The sequence below is a fragment of the Rhinoraja longicauda genome, chromosome 26, assembly GCF_053455715.1.
Source record: "Rhinoraja longicauda isolate Sanriku21f chromosome 26, sRhiLon1.1, whole genome shotgun sequence".
Classification (NCBI taxonomy): Eukaryota; Metazoa; Chordata; class Chondrichthyes; order Rajiformes; family Arhynchobatidae; genus Rhinoraja; species Rhinoraja longicauda.
This window is the reverse complement of record NC_135978.1, coordinates 18,745,232-18,764,150: the sequence shown is the minus strand read 5'-3', so window position 1 is coordinate 18,764,150 and position 18,919 is coordinate 18,745,232. Positions and strand designations below refer to the sequence as shown.

At 40.7% G+C, this 18,919-nt stretch overlaps 1 protein-coding gene across 1 annotated transcript in view; it reads left to right on the top strand.

Annotated features, from left to right (window-relative positions):
• Positions 1 to 18,225, top strand: part of eif4h (eukaryotic translation initiation factor 4h) — a 31,296-nt gene extending 13,071 nt beyond the window's left edge. Inside the window, exons 4-7 of the mRNA XM_078422174.1 lie at positions 5,417 to 5,481; positions 11,712 to 11,805; positions 15,215 to 15,370; positions 17,774 to 18,225. Coding sequence (XP_078278300.1) covers positions 5,417 to 5,481; positions 11,712 to 11,805; positions 15,215 to 15,370; positions 17,774 to 17,913 — 455 coding nt within the window. The 3' untranslated portion in view covers positions 17,914 to 18,225. The remainder of the gene's footprint in view (positions 1 to 5,416; positions 5,482 to 11,711; positions 11,806 to 15,214; positions 15,371 to 17,773) is intronic.
• Positions 18,226 to 18,919: the final 694 nt, after the last annotated feature.

The window sequence follows — 18,919 nt, the reverse complement described above, 5'->3', positions numbered from 1 at the left end:
CTTGCTTCCTATCTCAAAGTATCCAAGTGATTTTCAATAGATTTCTGTGCATTTAACAATAATTTTGAAGTTTTCACATTAACTTTTTAAACCTTGATTTCGGATAATTTAAATTGAATGTCAAAATAGTTTTAGAGGTCATAATAGCTTGGATTTTGCTGGTGAATGCCAAATTGATCAGTGGCAATAACCTATTCAAAATACCAGAAGACCTGGGTCATTGCCCAAGTTCTGAACATAACAATATATCATTGGTGTCCACTGCTGAACTGCCCATTGAATTCAGAAGTGGAGCTCAATCTTGCTGAGGCATTGGGGTCCGGGATCCTGTGTTACGTTAATGCTCGGGCTCCCCAGCTCCATTGTCATCAATGCGTTTTGTCAGATACAGGCTCTCTGCATCAGGACCACATAGGTTTGGGTATATGGCTGTGATTCCAGATGGTGGGCCTGTCCCAGCAAGGTTTGACACATTACTCACCATTAGGACACAAAAAAAATCTTGGGGTTAAGAAAGTATGTACATATAAAGTGTAGAGCAAGGGAGAAGGGTAAAGAGTCAACTTCCACTGCCCTAACTTCATTGATTGTCTTGTCACCTCTTCAACAAACTTAATCAAGTTTGTGAGACTGGCCCCGCCCTGCACAAAGTCATGCTAACTGCCCCTAATAAGTCCAGGTTTTCCCAAAGGTTTACAGTCCTAATGCGGACAAATCCAGTGAGTGTAAATGGGCAAATCAGGTTAGTTGATGAGGTCTGAAGGGTCCATTTCTGTGCTGTACAACTCTAAGACTTCAAACATAATGATGTAGGCCAATCTGGCCATGTAAAAATAAAAGCAAGATTAGTACTAGAATTTATCTCCAGAGCACAGAATTTTTAAATGGTTTTACTAAACAATACAATACAATATATCTTTATTGTCATTGTACAGGGGTACAACTAAGGGGCAGAAAACGCTAGTGGGAGCTGTGTACAGGCCACCTAACAGCAGTAGTGAGGTTGGGGATGGCATCAAGCAGGAAATTAGAAATGCGTGCACTAAAGGTGCAGCAGTTATAATGGGTGACTTCAATCTACATATAGATTGGGTGAACCAAACTGGCAGGGGTGCTGAGGAAAAGGATTTCTTGGAATGTTTGAGAGACGGTTTTCTAAACCAACATGTCGAGGAACCAACGAGAGAACAGGCCATTCTAGACTGGGTATTGAGTAATGAGGAAGGGTTAGTTAGCAGTCTTGTTGTGCGAGGCCCCTTGGGCAAGAGTGATCATAATATGGTAGAGTTCTTCATTAGGATGGAGAGTGACAAAGTCGATACAGAAACAAGTGTTCTGAACTTAAAGAAAGGTAGCTTTGAGGGTATGAGGCGTGAATTGTCCAAGATAGACTGGCGATTGATGCTGAAAGGGTTGATGGTGGACATGCAATGGAAGGCATTTAAAGGTCGCATGGATGAACTACAACAAGTGTTCATCCCACTTTGGCAAAAGAACAAACCAGGAAAGGTAGTGCATCCGTGGCTAACAAGGGAAATCAAGGATAGTATTAAAACAAAAGATGAAGCATACAGATTAGCCAGAAAAAGTAGCATACCAGAGGACTGGGAGAAATTCAGAGTCCAGCAGAGGAGGACAAAGAGCTTAATTAGGAAAGGGAAAATAGATTATGAGGGAAAACTGGCAAGGAACATAAAAACTGACTGCAAAAGCTTTTATAGATATGTCAAGAGAAAAAGATTAGTTAAGACAAATGTAGGTCCCTTGCAGTCGGAAACAGGTGAATTGATCATAGGGAACAAGGAGATGGCAGACCAATTGAACAAATACTTTGGTTGTGTCTTCACTAAGGAAGACATAAACCGTCTGCCGGAAATAGCGGGGGACCGGGGGTCTAATGAGATGGAGGAACTGAGGGAAATCCAGGTTAGTCGGGAAGTGGTGTTAGGTAAATTAAATGGATTAAAGGCAGATAAATCCCCAGGGCCAGATAGGCTGCATCCCAGAGTGCTTAAGGAAGTAGCCTGAGAAATAGTGGATGCATTAGTGATAATTTTTCAAAACTCTTTAGATTCTGGAGTAGTTCCTGAGGACTGGAGGGTAGCTAATGTAACCCCACTTTTTAAAAAGGGAGGGAGAGAGAAAACGGGGAATTATAGACCAGTTAGCCTAACATCGGTAGTGGGGAAAATGCTGGAGTCAGTTATTAAAGATGTGATAGCATCACATTTGGAAAGTGGTGAAATCATCGGACAAAGTCAGCATGGATTTACCAAAGGCAAATCACGTCTGACGAATCTTATAGAATTTTTCGAGGATGTAACTAGTAGAGTGGATAAGGGAGAACCAGTCGATGTGTTATATCTGGACTTTCAGAAGGCCTTCGACAAGGTCCCACATAGGAGATTGGTGTACAAAATTAAAGCACACGGTATTGAGGGTTCAGCGTTGAGGTGGATAGAAAATTGGTTGGCGGACAGGAAACAAAGAGTAGGAATAAACGGGTCCTTTTCGGAATGGCAGGCAGTGACTAGTGGGGTACCGCAAGGCTCAGTGCTGGGACCCCAGTTATTTACAGTGTATATTAATGATTTGGAAGAGGGAATTGAATGCAACATCTCTAAGTTTGCGGATGACACGAAGCTGGGTGGCAGTGTTAGCTGCGAGGAGGATGCTAGGAGGCTGCAGAGTGACTTGGATAGATTAGGCGAGTGGGCAAATGCATGGCAGATGCAATATAATGTGGATAAATGTGAGGTTATCCACTTTGGCGGCAAGAACAGGAAAGCAGAGTATTACCTGAATGGTGACCGATTGGGAGAAGGGGAGATGCAACGTGACCTGGGTGTCATGGTGCACCAGTCATTGAAAGCAAGCATGCAGGTGCAGCAGGCAATGAAGAAAGCGAATGGTATGTTGACATTCATAGCAAGAGGATTTGAGTTTAGGAGGTGAGAGGTTCTGCTGCAGTTGTACAGGGCCTTGGTGAGACCGCACCTGGAGTATTGTGTGCAGTTTTGGTCTCCTAACCTGAGGAAAGACGTTCTTGTCTTAGAGGGAGTACAGAGAAGGTTCACCAGATTGATCCCTGGGATGGCGGGACTTTCATATGAGGAAAGACTGGATAGACTGGGCTTGTACTCGCTGGAATTTAGAAGACTGAGGGGGGATCTTATAGAAACATATAAAAATTCTTAAGGGGTTGGAGAGGCTAGATGCGGGAAGATTGTTCCCGATGTTGGGGGAGTCCAGAACCAGGGGTCACAGCTTAAGGATAAGGGGGAAGTCTTTTAGGACCGAGATGAGAAAACATTTCTTCACACAGAGAGTGGTGAGTCTGTGGAATTCTCTGCCACAGAAGGTAGTTGAGGCCAGTTCATTGGCTATATTTAAGAGGGAGTTAGATGTGGCCCTTTTTGCTAAAGGGATCAGGGGGTATGGAGAGAAGGCAGGTACAGGCTACTGAGCTGGATGATCAGCCATGATCATATTGAATGGCGGTGCAGGCTCGAAGGGCCAAATGGCCTACCCCTGCACCTATTTTCTATGTTTCTACAACGAGATTGGGAATGCGCCTCCCATACGATGCAATAAATTAATTAGCTAGTCAGTATTAATTTATACAACCCAATGAAACAAATTAGAACAGTTTTAAACAGAATAAAGTGCAGTAGATCTGTGGCGGTTCACTGTGCAATGTGACCATCCGGCTCAGCAGGACCGGTTCATAGCAGCTATGGCCCTGGGGATGAAGCTGTTCCTGAGTCTAGAGGTGCGGGCGTAGAAGGCCTTGTATCGTCTGCCCGATGGTAGAAGTTCGAACAGACTGTTGCAGGGGTGTGAAGAGTCTTTGTGGATGCTGGTGGCTTTTCTGAGGTATCGTGTGTTGTAGATGCCCTCCAAGGCTGGTAGCTGTGTTCCGATGGTCCTCTGAGCTCTATGGACTACCCGCTGAAGAGCTTTCCTCTCTGCCTCCGTGCAGCTGAGATACCACACAGGGATGCCATGTGTTAGGATGCTCTCTATGGTGCAGCGGTAGAATGTCGTCAGCAGCTGTTGTCAGCAACTTATATCATATTTCTCATAGTTATAAAATAGGAGCCAAGTAGACCCTCAATTTTATGCCAGCACTCAGAGAAATCCCATCAGTCCCATACCTTGTTGTCAACTTACCCCAATTCTCCTGCCACCCTCCTGCACTAAAGGTAGTTTATAGTTGGCAGTTAACCCAGTAGCACATCTTTGGGATGTTGGAGGAAACCAGCACCTGGAGGAAAATCTCACATCATGGGAAGAACCTGCAAACTTCATGAAAACACAAAGTGAAGTGAAGATGAAATCCAGGTCAATGGATCTGTGTGGTGATTTGTAAGAAACTTTGGTTAGACAGCATTTGGCGTACTACATGCAGTTCTGATCATCATATTGTATTAAAAAGGTAAAGAGGCACTTGAAAGGTAGAAAACAACATTTTGAGATTAAAGATTGAATGTTAAGGATGGCAGAGATTTTATTATGAAGGGAATGGAAAAAGGAAAAGCATGTTGGAGGATCAGAATCAATGGCATGTGCTTCTGAGTTTGACAATCCGGGAGCAATCTAGATCATTATGGCAAGGCTTGAGTAAAAGTGAGAGGGATAATGGATCCTCTGTAAGTACCAATACATTCAAAAGTAGTCATGGTTGGTTTAAATATTTGAAGAGTAAACAAACCTCTACAATGTCATCTGGCAGGGGAGTTAGCAAATGCAGATACCCCTGGAGAGCTGAAATGAATCCTCGAGGAAGGCTGCTGTATAAGCAGGAAATGGGCTCCTTTGGAAGTGAATATCCTCCAGCATGTTTATCTTGAAGAAAATGTGGTCAATCATAGAGTCATAGAGACATAAAGCACGGAAACAGGTCGTTCGGTCCAACGTACCCATGCTGACCATGATGCCCCATCTATGCTAGTCCCACCTGCCCACATTTGGCCCAAACCCCTCTAAACCTTTCCCATCTAACTACATGCCCAAATGGCTTTTAAATGTTACCAACGTGTTAGTCTTCTTGGAGGTAGTGCGGAGGGTGATATCCGATTGTCTCTGGGAATCTGTCTTGGAAATAAGCAGGGGCACAGGGAAAGAACAGGAGAAGTAGATTGGATTGGCTAGCTCTAACAACTCCCAATTCTAGTTTCTATTACGTGACTTCGTCTGCGAAGTGCACCTGTAAACATTGGGCACTAAGCCTCCAGTGGTTGAATGGTCTATTGAGTCAGCCAAAAAGTCATTTTAAAAATAATTTTTAATGACTTTTTCCAGTGGTTCCATTGCATTTGAATTAAAACCTGTTAATTTGCTGTGTTTACAAGCAAATGTGATCAGTTAAATGTGATCAGTTAAATGTGTAAAATTTAATTCAAATATTTTTTAGGCTTTTGCTATGTAGAATTTCATGACCTGGAATGTCTTAAAGAAGCCTTGACGTATGACGGTGCTGTGAGTATCTATTTTATGTTTTGTCATTTGGATGTCCAATGAAAAATACTATTGCAATTATTTTTTCTTGTAACAATTTTTTTAAATCACTACACTGCATACTGTCTATGCAGTAGATATAATTTAAATTGATAAAAAGTACCAGACTTTAAATATATAATTAGAGCTCAGTATTGGCTCCTAGAATGACAAGGAAGTTCCATTAAAGTGCAATCTGGTTAGGTTTAGGTTTATGAATGTATTTCTTAACCGCTCAAATTTACTTAGTTGGAGCCTGCTGCCTACAATTACCATTCTCCATGACTTGAACTTAACTTGCCCTGGACCTACAGGCTGAGATGATCCCAGAGCTGAGTAGTGAGGCCTCTCATAATGGACGAAGAACCCTCACACAGGTATCCTTGCAGGGAGCAAAATCACTTTCCCTGCTTTATGGCCATTCAAATCTTTCCAATAATGAAACAATCCAAAGATTTTTACAAACAAGAAAAAATTAATTGTTTAGTACACTGTTTTAAATAATTTTAAAAACATGAAAATAAGCCGAGATAATTTCAAAACCAATCAATTCTTAGCTTTCCCCTTTGCAGCCCCATATTTATTCTGGCATAGGGTCTGAGAACAGATTTCCTTGCATAAATGTCAAGAATCTCAGCATAATTGGATTCCACGTGGTGACCAGGGGTGGGATATAGTGAGGAAATCACTGGCAGAGCTCAGCCTACATGCTAAGACAGGCATTGATCAGGTAAGGCGGGAGCTGTTGCACTTACTAGCACAATTGGACTAATATTTCTGCAACACAATAACATTTCTTTTGCATGTTTGTTAAACATCTAAATTAAAGCTTATCAATTTATATGATGATGATGAAATCATTAGTCAGCTGTTCTTTCCTTCGGTGTTTAGATGCTTTAAACTTTTGGCCTGGATTTTCTATTAGGGAAAATATGCACAGTGTACCCAGCCAATTACGCAGATTTGAATTTATGTCCTAATTCACATACAGATTACATGAAATTTTAGTGCACAATCTGGTCTGAAACTCACACAACATATTCAAACAATTGAGAATGAACAGGAGATTTGAGTTTGCTTCATATAATTTTGCCATAACCCTGTCAATTCTGGTAAAAGAATCAGAAGTAAGAGGTAGAACCGGTGGGGAGGAAGGGAGAGTCGTGGGTGAAATTAACATCACAACACTAATTATGCACAAATACAGGAATCTCTGAACTACGAACATATTCATAATTACAGCAACTTTGTTGCTTTGGGGATTTAAAAGGTAGTAACCAGGAGTAAGAGATTTACTTTGAGGAAGGACAAAGATGATTTTGAGAAATTTCAAATGATAGTACATAGAAGTGGTCACAATCTGATTTGCAGTGGAAGATACTCTTTCTCTGCAGTCTCCAATGCTTATGGCTAATAAAGAACTTTATATGAAGTTAAACGACTTGTCGTCATCCCACTTCTGACACCATGTAAGAAGTTGTAATGACGACAAGTCGTTTAACTTGACTCAGGATCCAGAGACCTACAGCTGGTATGAAGTATGAAGCAGGGAAATAAATATGATTAGAATGAGAAAAGGAAACTTTTTTTTCTGGCTGGAATAAAAGGGGTGGCACAGTGGTGCAGCAGTAGCGTTGCTGTCCTTACAATGCCTGAGACCCAGGGTTAGTCCTGACTAGAGGTGCTTTCCGTACAGAGTTTGTACGTTCTCCCTGTGACCGCGTGGGTTTTCTCCGGGTGCTCCGGTTTCCTTCCACACTCCAAAGACATTCAGGTTTGTAGGTTAATTGACTTTTGTAAACTGTCCCTAGTGGATAGTGCTAATGTACAGGGGGGTCGCTAGTCGACATGGGCTCGGTGGGTTGAAGTGCCTGTTTCCACGCTGTATCTCTAAAATCCAAAGTCTAAAGGGAAAATGTGAGTGCATTTTAGTATTAATTGCTTGGCACTGAGAGATGTTAAGAAAGGGGCTTTCTAAGGGTACTTTCGGATGAAATAAAGATGTTCTGTTCAGTACATCCAAGAAGGTGACAATTGCAAGGGGATCTACTGCTCTTGTGGAAGCAGAAAGAACATTTGATTGGGGCTAAGCTAGTAATGTTATTAAACACAACATCTCACCCACTTCAAATGTTGTCATAATTGGAATTCTACCAACATACACATGATCTTAATTTTATATTAGTTATGTTAATGAAAGTTCAGTGTTGGGATGGATTTTGATTTTCATTTACTGAGATATTAGGAGTTCTGCAGGGTGAATACTTGAGCACAAATGTTGCAAACATTTGAGATTGAAAAAATACCACTGGTGTCAAAAATGCTAATCACACGAGTAAATGCAGGCCTTCAAGGACCCGTTTACAATAAATAACACTTAGACGTAATAATCAAAAAAGCTTGGGAGCTCAGCTTCACTGCTCTGCTGCAAATTACCCAACAGTTCATTGCTAGCATGAAAGTGCAGAAGTATGGGAGGAATGGTGGTGAGGGCCAGTATAAAAGTGATGCCTCAGATCAAGTATTTCCACTTCTTAACAATTTCCTCACCCTCGGGCAGAACTTTTAACACTGCTTATTTTGTTTTAGGAAAGATCTGATATGCAGAAAATGTCAGGCAAGAACATTTTTCTGCTTCCTGAGCATTCTTACTCTACTTTCCCACCTTCTCATTCAGTTAGGGCTGACCAACAAATTGCTGGCGGCTTCAGTGAGCAAACATGCTGCAAAACTAATTTTTCTGTCTTGCCTTAACTAATAAAAAACAGAGACTCCCTAAATGAGAGAATTAGGGGTGTCTCCTGATATTTTTCCACTTTGTTACTGCACCAACCCTTCAAATCTTAAAACTAAATAAAATATCCCTCACGAGTGAGGTTCTTCACAGCCTCTCCCCACAATATCAATTGAACATTGATTGCATCAAATCCATCAGAAGGTACTAAAGGTTGACAATTCATTAATCCTTCGTTTTCTACTTCAACGGAAATTGAACTGGTTTGCAATCGGCAGAATGAAGGTCCGGGACATACCCATGGAGGAGTTACATGAATGAAAGATTTTCCTTGTTGTGAATATGCATTGATGTCTACTTGTAGCATGAACAAAGAATTCCAACTTCTTTGCACATTTTCCTTGAATTCCACCTGAGTCTAAACAGGCTTAACGCCACATTCATGGAAAGACCCAGCAAAATGCTTTTATTTCCTCTAATCATGACTAATTATATGTCAAAGTACAGGTTTGCATATGCTTGCAATCCTGCTCAAATTGTACAAGTGATATTAACTGGAAATAAAGCAGCAGAAAGAAAGAAATCTGACGTGGGAAAAGCTGGAACTTTGTAAAGTGCCGCCCAACCCATACAATAGCATAGGCACCAAGAACTATTACGTTGGTGAACATTTTGGAGAGACAGATGTCAAGCAACAAAATATGTTGAAGATGTGAAATAGATGCACTTTGATCCTGAGCACAGTGGCCATCATTATTAACAGAATCCTGAACCTCATGGAGAAGAAACCCTCATGAAAATATGCATCACTGAGCATCATAAATTGTACTTTGCCAGGATTAACTCCTGGAATCCAGGAGAAAAATCAAGATTACTGTCAACAGCAGTCAAAATATTGTCAGCATACAAGTTTAAATCATACATTTCTTCTGAGATATGTCAAGATAGGTCATTTTGTGATTCACTATTGTTTAACGTCTTGAATTTGTGATTCACTATTTGTTTAACGTCTTGAATTGATTAAAACTGTTACTGACATAAGGATGTAGAAGTTGAATGTCTTTTTTTATGGAAAGTAGGCATCCACCAACTGAAACCTTGAGTTAAATAAAGTACAAACATTCTGAATGTGGTGAAATTACCTTTGATTTATTGGTATTAATTTATCATTGTAACATGTAGTGGGATACAGTGAAAATGCATGCTATGCAGTCAAACTATAATATACAGTACCTGAGTACAATCAAGTAATTACATAGGTGCAGCAGGTTTGAGAAAAATACTAGAGTGCAGAATATAGTGTTACAGCATTATAGCATTTCAACTACAGGGAAAGTGCAGATTAACAAAAAAGAGCACGGGCTGCAATAAGGTAGATTGGGAGATCAGACTGCAGTCTTTGTTCATGAAAGGCCCATTCAGTCATCTGATAACAGTGGGGAAGAAGCAAGTATCACTAGTAGCATGTAAGAAAGTCACAGATCCAGTTTGCAGAAGGGTTGCTGACTCCTAGTTCCAAGAATTTGGAGATGAGTTTTGTTGGGATTATGGTGATGAATGTGGAGTTGTAGTCAATAAGTAGGAGTCTGACATAGATGTCCTTGTTATCCAGATGTTCCAGTGATGAATGGTGCAGCAGGGAGATGACATCTGCCATGGACCAGTTGTGACAGTAGACAAACTGCAGTGGACCAAGGCTTTCTGGGAGGCTGGAATTAATGTGCACCACGATGAGTCTCTCGAAGCACATCATGAATGTGGATGTCAGAGCCACTGGCCGATAGTCATTCAGGCACACTACCTTGCTTTTCTTTGGATAATAGCGGTCTTAAAGCAGTTGGGAACCTCAGAATGGAGTAAGGAGAGGTTAAAGATAGGTTATATAATGAAGAAATGAGGCTTTGAACATATCCTAGCATGAAGATTACTTAAAGAAATGGTTCACCTGCTCAAATAACTCTCATGACATTGCAATGCAAAATCTCCCAGCAAAGATTTGGTAAATGTTTTAGTAGCACTAACATTATTTGCACACATGCGGTGTGCTCAAATATGTCACACTTATGTACATGTTCACAAAAACTGGGCATAATGTACTACATGCTGCATAACATTATTGTCGAAGAGATATTTTTAAGTAACCTAATAATTATGTGCTTGAATAGGCAATAAATCACAAATGAGGAGATTGATAATTTATTGATGAGTATGGTGTAAATTGGTATGAAAATTGTGGTCATGGATAATGATTCAGGGAACTGCTTCCCCGCTGTTATCAGACTACTAAAAAGCTCTCTCATAACCTGCGGGTGTAGTCCCAATCTTCAAAACTGACTTTATTGTGGAGCTTACACTTTTGCACTTCCTGCTATTCCTGTGTAATGGCTAAATTGTACTGATGTATGGCATGATTTGACTGGATAGCAGTCAAACAAAGCTTTCCACTAAATCTTGGCACATGCAACAATAATAAATGAATACCAATATCAATTGCTTTTTGGCACATTTCATCTATTGATCTATATAAGTCTGAAGAAGGGTCTCGACCCGAAACGTCATCCATTCCTTCTCTCCCGAGATACTGCCTGACCCGCTGAGTTAGTCCAGCTTTTTGTGATACTTTCATCTATTGAGTTCCGTTATTCAACCTGCTAAGTGCATCCTCAAAGAGCATAAAGCAAAGTTGTCAAATGCAATTTCCTTTTTCCAAAACTATATTGATTCTGCCTCTCATGTTGTGATTTTCTAAATATCTTCTTATGACTTCCTTCATAACATACTCCAGCCATTTCTCCAGATGACAGATGTTAGACAGACTGGCCTATTGTTCACTGTGATGCATCACTTGCAATCTCCTCATCCACTGGGATCCTTTCAGAATACAGAGAATTTTGAATGATTGCTTAATGCTTCTGGGTTATCATCTACTACAGTTATTCTATATTGACAATATGTGAAATGGTCATCATTCTTTGCATAAGAAACCGCCTATTCATTTAAGAAACTCCTGTGAGCTGATCTATATAAAGAGGGATGTTTTCTATGTAGTCATCTCTTTTTCTAACATCTCATTCAAGGTGTTTTTGTGAATCATTTTGTGCGCTATTGTCAACAGACTATATGTTGTCATCCTCTAAGAATTCCATCAGTGCATCTAGATTCACAGCCCCAGGGCATGAGGTAGATAAATAGAATTCCACTGAAAAATCCAAGCATTTTTCAAAGATGTTGGTTTGCTGGACTAAGTAGCACATCTAAAAGAAATTATATTGTAACAAAATGTTACTATCTATCATGATGGATAAAAGTTTGAGCTGTTGGACAAATGAGTATAACATGTCAGGAAGAACATGTTGTCGGTGAGATCACGTAAGCTTTAAGGCACATCTAGTACTGTGACCTACTATTAAACTAAATAAATTGTTCAAAAGGAAAAGATAGATGCCACAGATAAAACCTATGGACTCTGTTCCCACAGCTTCTTGGCGATCGATCTCTTCGGGTTGATATCGCAGAAGGCAGAAAACAGGAGAAGAGTGGATTTGGCTTCAGGAGATCAGAAGAGAAAGGAGGTGAGAATTTGTTCCCTCCCGCATATTAATAAATTCTAAGGTTCCTTATACTTGTAATGAAACTATATTACATTATTAACATAATTATGTTGCCATATTAACAGTGTCAATATTTGTGTCATATTCACAAAATGTGAACAATCAGTGCTCAGCTTTAACAGGAGCAGCATTGATGATTGATACCAAAATATGCCATCTCGCCAATGGGATTACTCGATTTTAAAATATTCAAGTTATTCCCCATGTTATGGACCAAACAAATGGGACAAGTACTGTGCAGAAATTAAAGGTGCTGGCGGAATTCAGCGGATCAGGCAACATCTCTGGCGGAAATGAATAAATGACATTTTGGGTCGCGGCCTTTCTTCAGACTGATAGGGAAGATGGGGGGGTGGGGAGAAAGCTGGAAAGGAAAGGTAGGGGTGGGGCAAAGTCTGGCAAGCAATAGCAAGGTACAAGGGAGGAAGGGTGATTGGCAGATAGGTGGAGATAATGACAAAGGTTGGAGGTGAAAAGGAGATAGAGGTTCACGTGCATCTCTTCCAACCTTTTCTATTGCGTTCAGTGCTTCCAATGTGGCCTAGTCTACATTGGTGAGACGAAGTGTCGACGAGATGAACACTGAAGGGATATGGAAAAAAGAGGAGTGAAATATAAAGCTGGAGGGAAGAATATGGATAGAAGAGTCAGCAGGAGGGGAAAGAGGGGGATAAAAGGGTAATGGAGAATTTACCCTGGTTGAGGATGGGATATGAGGAAGGGAAAGGAACAGGGTAGTGAGAATGGTGAGTGAAATGTGTGCGTACTGTGGGAGTGTGGGGGATTATTCCTTGAAATTGGAAAATTCAATGTTCATACCATTTGGTTATCAGCTACCTAAGCGGAATATGATGTGCTGTTTTTGTAGTTTGCGTGTGGCCTCACTCTGGCAGTGCTGGAGGCTAAGGACACAAAGTTCCATATGAGAATGGGAAGGGGAGTTAATATGGTGATCATCCGAGAACTCAAACAGGCTCTGGTGGACAAAGCTCAGTTGTTCATCCAATCTACACTTGGTCTCACTAATATAGAGGAGGCCATATTGGGAGCACCAAATGCAATAGACAAGGTTGGTAAAGATCCTCTGTTTCACCTGGAAGGTTCCCGGATAGATGTGGTATTGTGTGATATCCAATTAAATCAGAACATACTCTCTATGAGTACAAACAAGCCATATACAGGTGCAACAGGTAGTGTAAAGAGAAAAATACAGAATATGGTTTTACAGATTTGTAGGAATACAATAATAGAGAAAAAGTCAAGTGTCAGCCATGAGGTAAGTTGAAAGATCCAGACTCCCCACTAACTTATGATACAGCAACATGCTGATTTGTGCATGTACTCCACCATACTTCACAGTATTTCCAGCATTTAAGGATTTCTTTTATTGTTCGATCATGATCGTTTGTAGTTTAAATATCCAATTTCCATGCCTCAAGAAAACCCATAACCATGTTTATGTGTCTCGACTTAAATCTCTTCAATGGCGCATTGTATACCAGATAAACCCACACACAAATCGTGAGTCAAGGAGAGTTTCAATAGCTGCGGAAGTGCAATGTACTGCAATGCAGTGCTGTTCAAGCTCTCCAAGATTGAATCCTTTAAGATTTTCCTGAATGTGCACTGATCAACAGTTCAAGAGCAAGAAACCAGAGACAGAGTATTTGTGGAGATAGAAACTGATCAATAACTCTCGACTATTAGACCCAATATCAATAGACAATAGACAATAGACAATAGACAATAGGTGCAGGAGTAGGCCATTCAGCCCTTCGAGCCAGCACCGCCATTCAATGCGATCATGGCTGATCACTCTCAATCAGTACCCCGTTCCTGCCTTCTCCCCATACCCCCTCACTCCGCTATCCTTAAGAGCTCTATCCAGCTCTCTCTTGAAAGCATCCAACGAACTGGCCTCCACTGCCTTCTGAGGCAGAGAATTCCACACCTTCACCACTCTCTGACTGAAAAAGTTCTTCCTCATCTCCGTTCTAAATGGCCTACCCCTTATTCTTAAACTGTGGCCCCTTGTTCTGGACTCCCCCAAGCAATCAATAGCAATAATGGAACATTGTTCCTTATTTCAAGAGATTTAGAGTATAACAGCAGAGTTTTAATGCAACCGTACATTGCATCTAGTGGTGCACTAGATGGTGTCCAGTTCTGGTCTCCATTTTTAAGAATGAAAGTACTTGCATTGAAGAAAATGCAAAGAAGATTCACTGGTTTGATTCTTGGGATGATGGAGTGGATGGATGAAGATTGAGCAAGCAGGGCTTATGTTCACTGGAGCTAAGAGAATGAAACTTGACTTTTTGAAACAGATACGTTTCCATGGGGGGTTGACCTGATGGATTTTCCTCCTATTTGGGGTTATCTAGAATGAGGAGACACATTTTCAGTATGTAGGAGCAGTCATTTAAGACAGAGGTGCTGAAGAATTTCATCTTTAAGAGGATTATGACATTGTAATTCATTATCTCAGAAAGATGTGGAGGCAGAGTCATTGAATATATTGAAGGAAGAGATTGACAGATACGTATTTGAATAACAAGGGAATCAAAGGGAAGGGAAGAGAGTGGGAAAGTTGTGTTGCGGCAACAATTACAACAGTCACCATTTTATTGAATGACAGACCTAACCAGGCTCAAGTGGCCCACTAGCCTACACATGCTGGTATCAGAGCTGGGGAAAATTGAAATTGAAACAAGTTTTAAGGTGCAGAGAAAGATGGAAGGGGCAGGGAGGATGCATAATGTGTGTTTGGGTATAAAATAGGTAAGATTAAATAGCAAGATTGGCAACGAGAATGGTATTAAATGAGTGATAAAGACATTAGTAAATTTCAAAATGTGAGCCTGAAAGAAGTATAAATACAAAATGAATAATCTAAAATTACATGAAAATGGGAATACTGGAAATGTGCCATATCAAATTTATAATTATGGACTATCTGGAATTATTGAATTTGTTGAGGCTGAGGTGGAATACAAGGTTCTGCTCCATGACTTTATGTTTTGCTTCATTGAAACAATGTAGGAAGTCAAAAAACATCATGGCTATAAAATCTCTTTGCAATGAGAAATTTTTGTTCTGTAAAAAAGCACCTGGCTGATTGGTATGCGCAAGCCTGGGATTTTTGAGAAAAATATCACATTGATAAGTATTTATAATAATTGAATTGACCCTTAAAACAGTATTACCTCCAACAAATTCCTCATAAACACTGTCCCAGGGTTTTGAATCAAAGGTTCATGGACAGTAAAGTCAATTCTGCCTATCGGAATATGTGACTGCGCTGAGATGTTGTTGTTAAAGGTCTTGTTTGAAAACCCTTGATTGATTTGGTGTGTTGTTTTGTAACTAGGTTTCAAAGATGAGGACTACAGTGATCGCTCGATGGGTGGATTTGGAGGAACCAAAGTCAGAGGTGGTCGCCCTGCGGATAGGCAAGGAGGTGGAGGTCGCTTCAGAGATGGGCCTCCTCGTGGTTCTGGTATGGAGTTCAGAGAGGCAACAGAAGGTACAAATTATTATTTGTTTTCGTGTATTTGATAAATGATCTATATTTACATTTTGTTTCCTATTCGCCCGGTATTCAGAAATAATCTAAATATGCCTGTGAAGAATGATTTTTAACCAACCTATACAAATAAATGTATATGTTCACAAATTATCATCCAATTTCCACCCACAAAGCCATCATCTCCAAATCCCAACCAAGATTTCCTTTGCCTCACCCTTTTTAGTTTTGCCGGTGGCTGCCCCTTCCCTACTTGGGTGCAGAAAGGTCAAAGCCTAATGAACTTTATTTGCCCTGTCATCAGAAGTCAGTATTTTTAAAAATCATATTAAAAAAAAAATCATTTCACACATCTTTTAATCTCTGTTCTATTGAAAGTATCCCCAGTTTCAATTGTATGTAAGAGCTAAGCTATATCATAACCAACAGATCAGATCACAGCTCTGCAGACCACCAAATCTACTCATGAATGGTGGTGGGCAGTTAAACAGAAGGAGACAGGGGCTCTAAGGAACATCTTCATTCCTCTTGATAACTTAATGTGTAAGTGCGAAAGACAAGGCAATGAATTGTCAATGACGCTGAGCTTCCTCTGAGATTCCTGATGTCACAGAAACCATTCTTGTTTTAAGAAACAGCTGAGACCATTAGAAAGGGCAGTCTTTGGGTCCAGACAACGTGCAGAATGCGTTGAAGATCTGCACTCAAGAGTCAGCTACACCTCTGGTCAATCTGTACCGTTACAACAAAGGCATCTTCGCAGCATTCTGGAACATTGCCCAGCTTTGTCCAGGTCACAAACACCAGGATAAATCTCATCTGCCTAATTGCTACCCAATAAGTCAATTCTTAAACGTCAGCGAAGTGATGGAAGGTATTGCGGACAGCACCACGAGTGCCAATTTCCAGAAGCTTGTTTCCCAATACCCAATGTGTGTATTCAGATCCAGTCATCATCACGACCTATTTCTAAAAGTTGGATTCCAGAGAAGAGTTGAGAATTACTGCCCTTAACATCAAGGTAGTACATGACGAAGTGTGGCATCAGAACACCCTGGTGAAAATGGTCAGTGGGGATCAGAGGGGAAACGCACCAATGATTGAAGTAATATGGAGCACCAAAGAAAAAAGTTGGAGATTAATCATCCAACTCCAATGCTACTGATCTAATTGTCAGCCGTCTTTGCACAGCTATAGCTCTTATAATAATTTACAATTTACAGCAGTAGTGAGTATATGTGTTGCACAGATCATTTTAAGTATAGATGCACAAATTTGCATTTTTTGGAGCGCTCTGCCTGTTGCCATAAAAGGCAACGATTTAAAACTCAATTCTACAGCAAGAGGTTTCTGAAATGACCGCACCGCACTGTTTTAACACACCTGTCTTGGAATTAATAGATTTCTAGATAACAACATTTCTAGACATCCGAGCACAGGAAACATCAGCTCCATAGCTCCTGCCAAGCCACTTAAGTTGTGCGTGCCAATGAAGTTGCTTCTAAGTTTTCTGAACTCAGTGGAGTAAAGGCCCAATCTGTTTAATCTCTACCCAAAGCTGCCCTCATAGGAATCAACCAAGTGAACATTCCCTCAACTGCAAATGTGTCATTCTTTATCTGGGCTAGATCTCTGAACACCATTCTAGATGCAGTCACCCTAGGGCTCTATATAATTGGAGCAAGACATAGTCCCCTCCATACCCACTCTCTTTCCCCTGCCACACCTCCACCCTGCTGTGCACACATTTTTCTCACCATCCCAGACACCCTGCTTCTTTCCCCTCCTTCATATGTTCATCTCCCATCCCAGAAACCCCCTCAATCCCCTTAATACCCCCTCTTTCACACCCCCCACCCCATCCCCTTCTACCCATAACCCTCCCTATGGCTTTACATTTAACTCCATCTATCCCTCTTTCGCCACCTCCACCCTCCTCCTGCCCCGTCCCTTTCTACCCATAACCCTCCCTTTGGCTTTACGTTTAACTCCTCGTATTCTCTTCTGATCTGGAATCCTTTTGTCTCCCTTTCACCTCGAGTCTTTGTCATTTACCTCAGCATCAGCCAATCCATCCACCTTCCCCACTCCTCTCACGTATATTTGCATTCGTGTACCAGGCTTTGTCCTGACATCATTTCTCTCTCTTTACCATTTCCCTCCCCAGTACTCCAATCAGTCTGAGGAAGGGTCCTGATCAGAAATGTCATTTGTCCAGTTGATTGTATTGTTTCCATTTACAGGAAAACTTCTCTGATGTGGGTAAATTGGTGAGATAAATTTTGCAAATATGGCAGAGTTTTTTCCTGCCACCAGGTTTATTAGCAACCACTCAATTTATTTCCCATATTTTGTGCTTGGCATGAAAGAAATTTGGTTTCCTTTTCATCTTATGTTTTACAGAGGAGAGGGCACAAAGACCCAGGCTACAACTGAAGCCGCGCACAGTAGCTGCTCCCCTCAACCAAGTCGCCAATCCAAATTCAGCCATATTTGGTGGAGCCAGGCCTCGGGAGGAAAAATCTGGGCAGGAGGAACCTTAGCAAGGCCGGACTTTGTGGAAAGTAGGCACAGCAGCTTCCATTCCTAACATTCCATGGATTTCCTTTTGTCTTCTCTTCCACTTGTCCACACATCACTGACTTTGGTTTTAAAAACAAACCCTCCAGCTGATCTGTAGTTTAACACCTGCCTCGTACCAGCTTTCTGCTTTGAACAATTTGCTTTCTGTTTATGGCAGTTGTTCCATCTAAAAAAAGGAGCTTGAAATAGATTTTCTGAAGGTACGTGCAAACGTTGCTGTCTTGAGTTTCTGAAGACCAGAAACACCACTGGTTCATTAGAACAATATTGTACCATCAGCTCTCATCAACTAACTTTGTCCAAACTGCTTGTAATGGTCTCAGATAAATCTGTGCCTACACATATGTTTCGTTTATATATTATTTACATAAGTATATAGTAAACACATTTATATTATAAATACACATTTTATATGTTTGGGGATTTTGGATATAGTGGAGAGATTTGATTTGAAAGGCACTCGGGACTCTGCAGCCATGATCAGGTGGTTAAATATACAGCAAGATATGGCACAACTTGCATGTAAAGACATCAAGGAGCACATCCAGTGTCATTCTTTCAGGGGCCAGTTCCCTTTGAAGGCTCACACACAGTTCTTGACTACTCAAGGTTTCAAGGTTTGTTTATTCATGTACTCTCCGCTCGGGTTCTGTTCAGCAGGCAAACGACAATTAAAAAGTGTGCTTTTTAGCACACTGTGTGGCCTTTTGTTGTCCCGTAAGTGAATCCCATTTATCTATTAACCCAGAAGAACATACATCCAACAGATATCATAATGAACCTGATCTTTGGAGTGCTGGAGTTTGTGAACATGGAACACAGAACATGGAAAACCACCCTAAATTATTGATGGTGTCATAGGTAGCTTCACGTTTGATATATGGGTTCCCAACATTTTACATATTGCTTCATAATATATGAAAAAAATGATATTTTTTGTGCATGATCTTTTAAATAAAAGAAAAA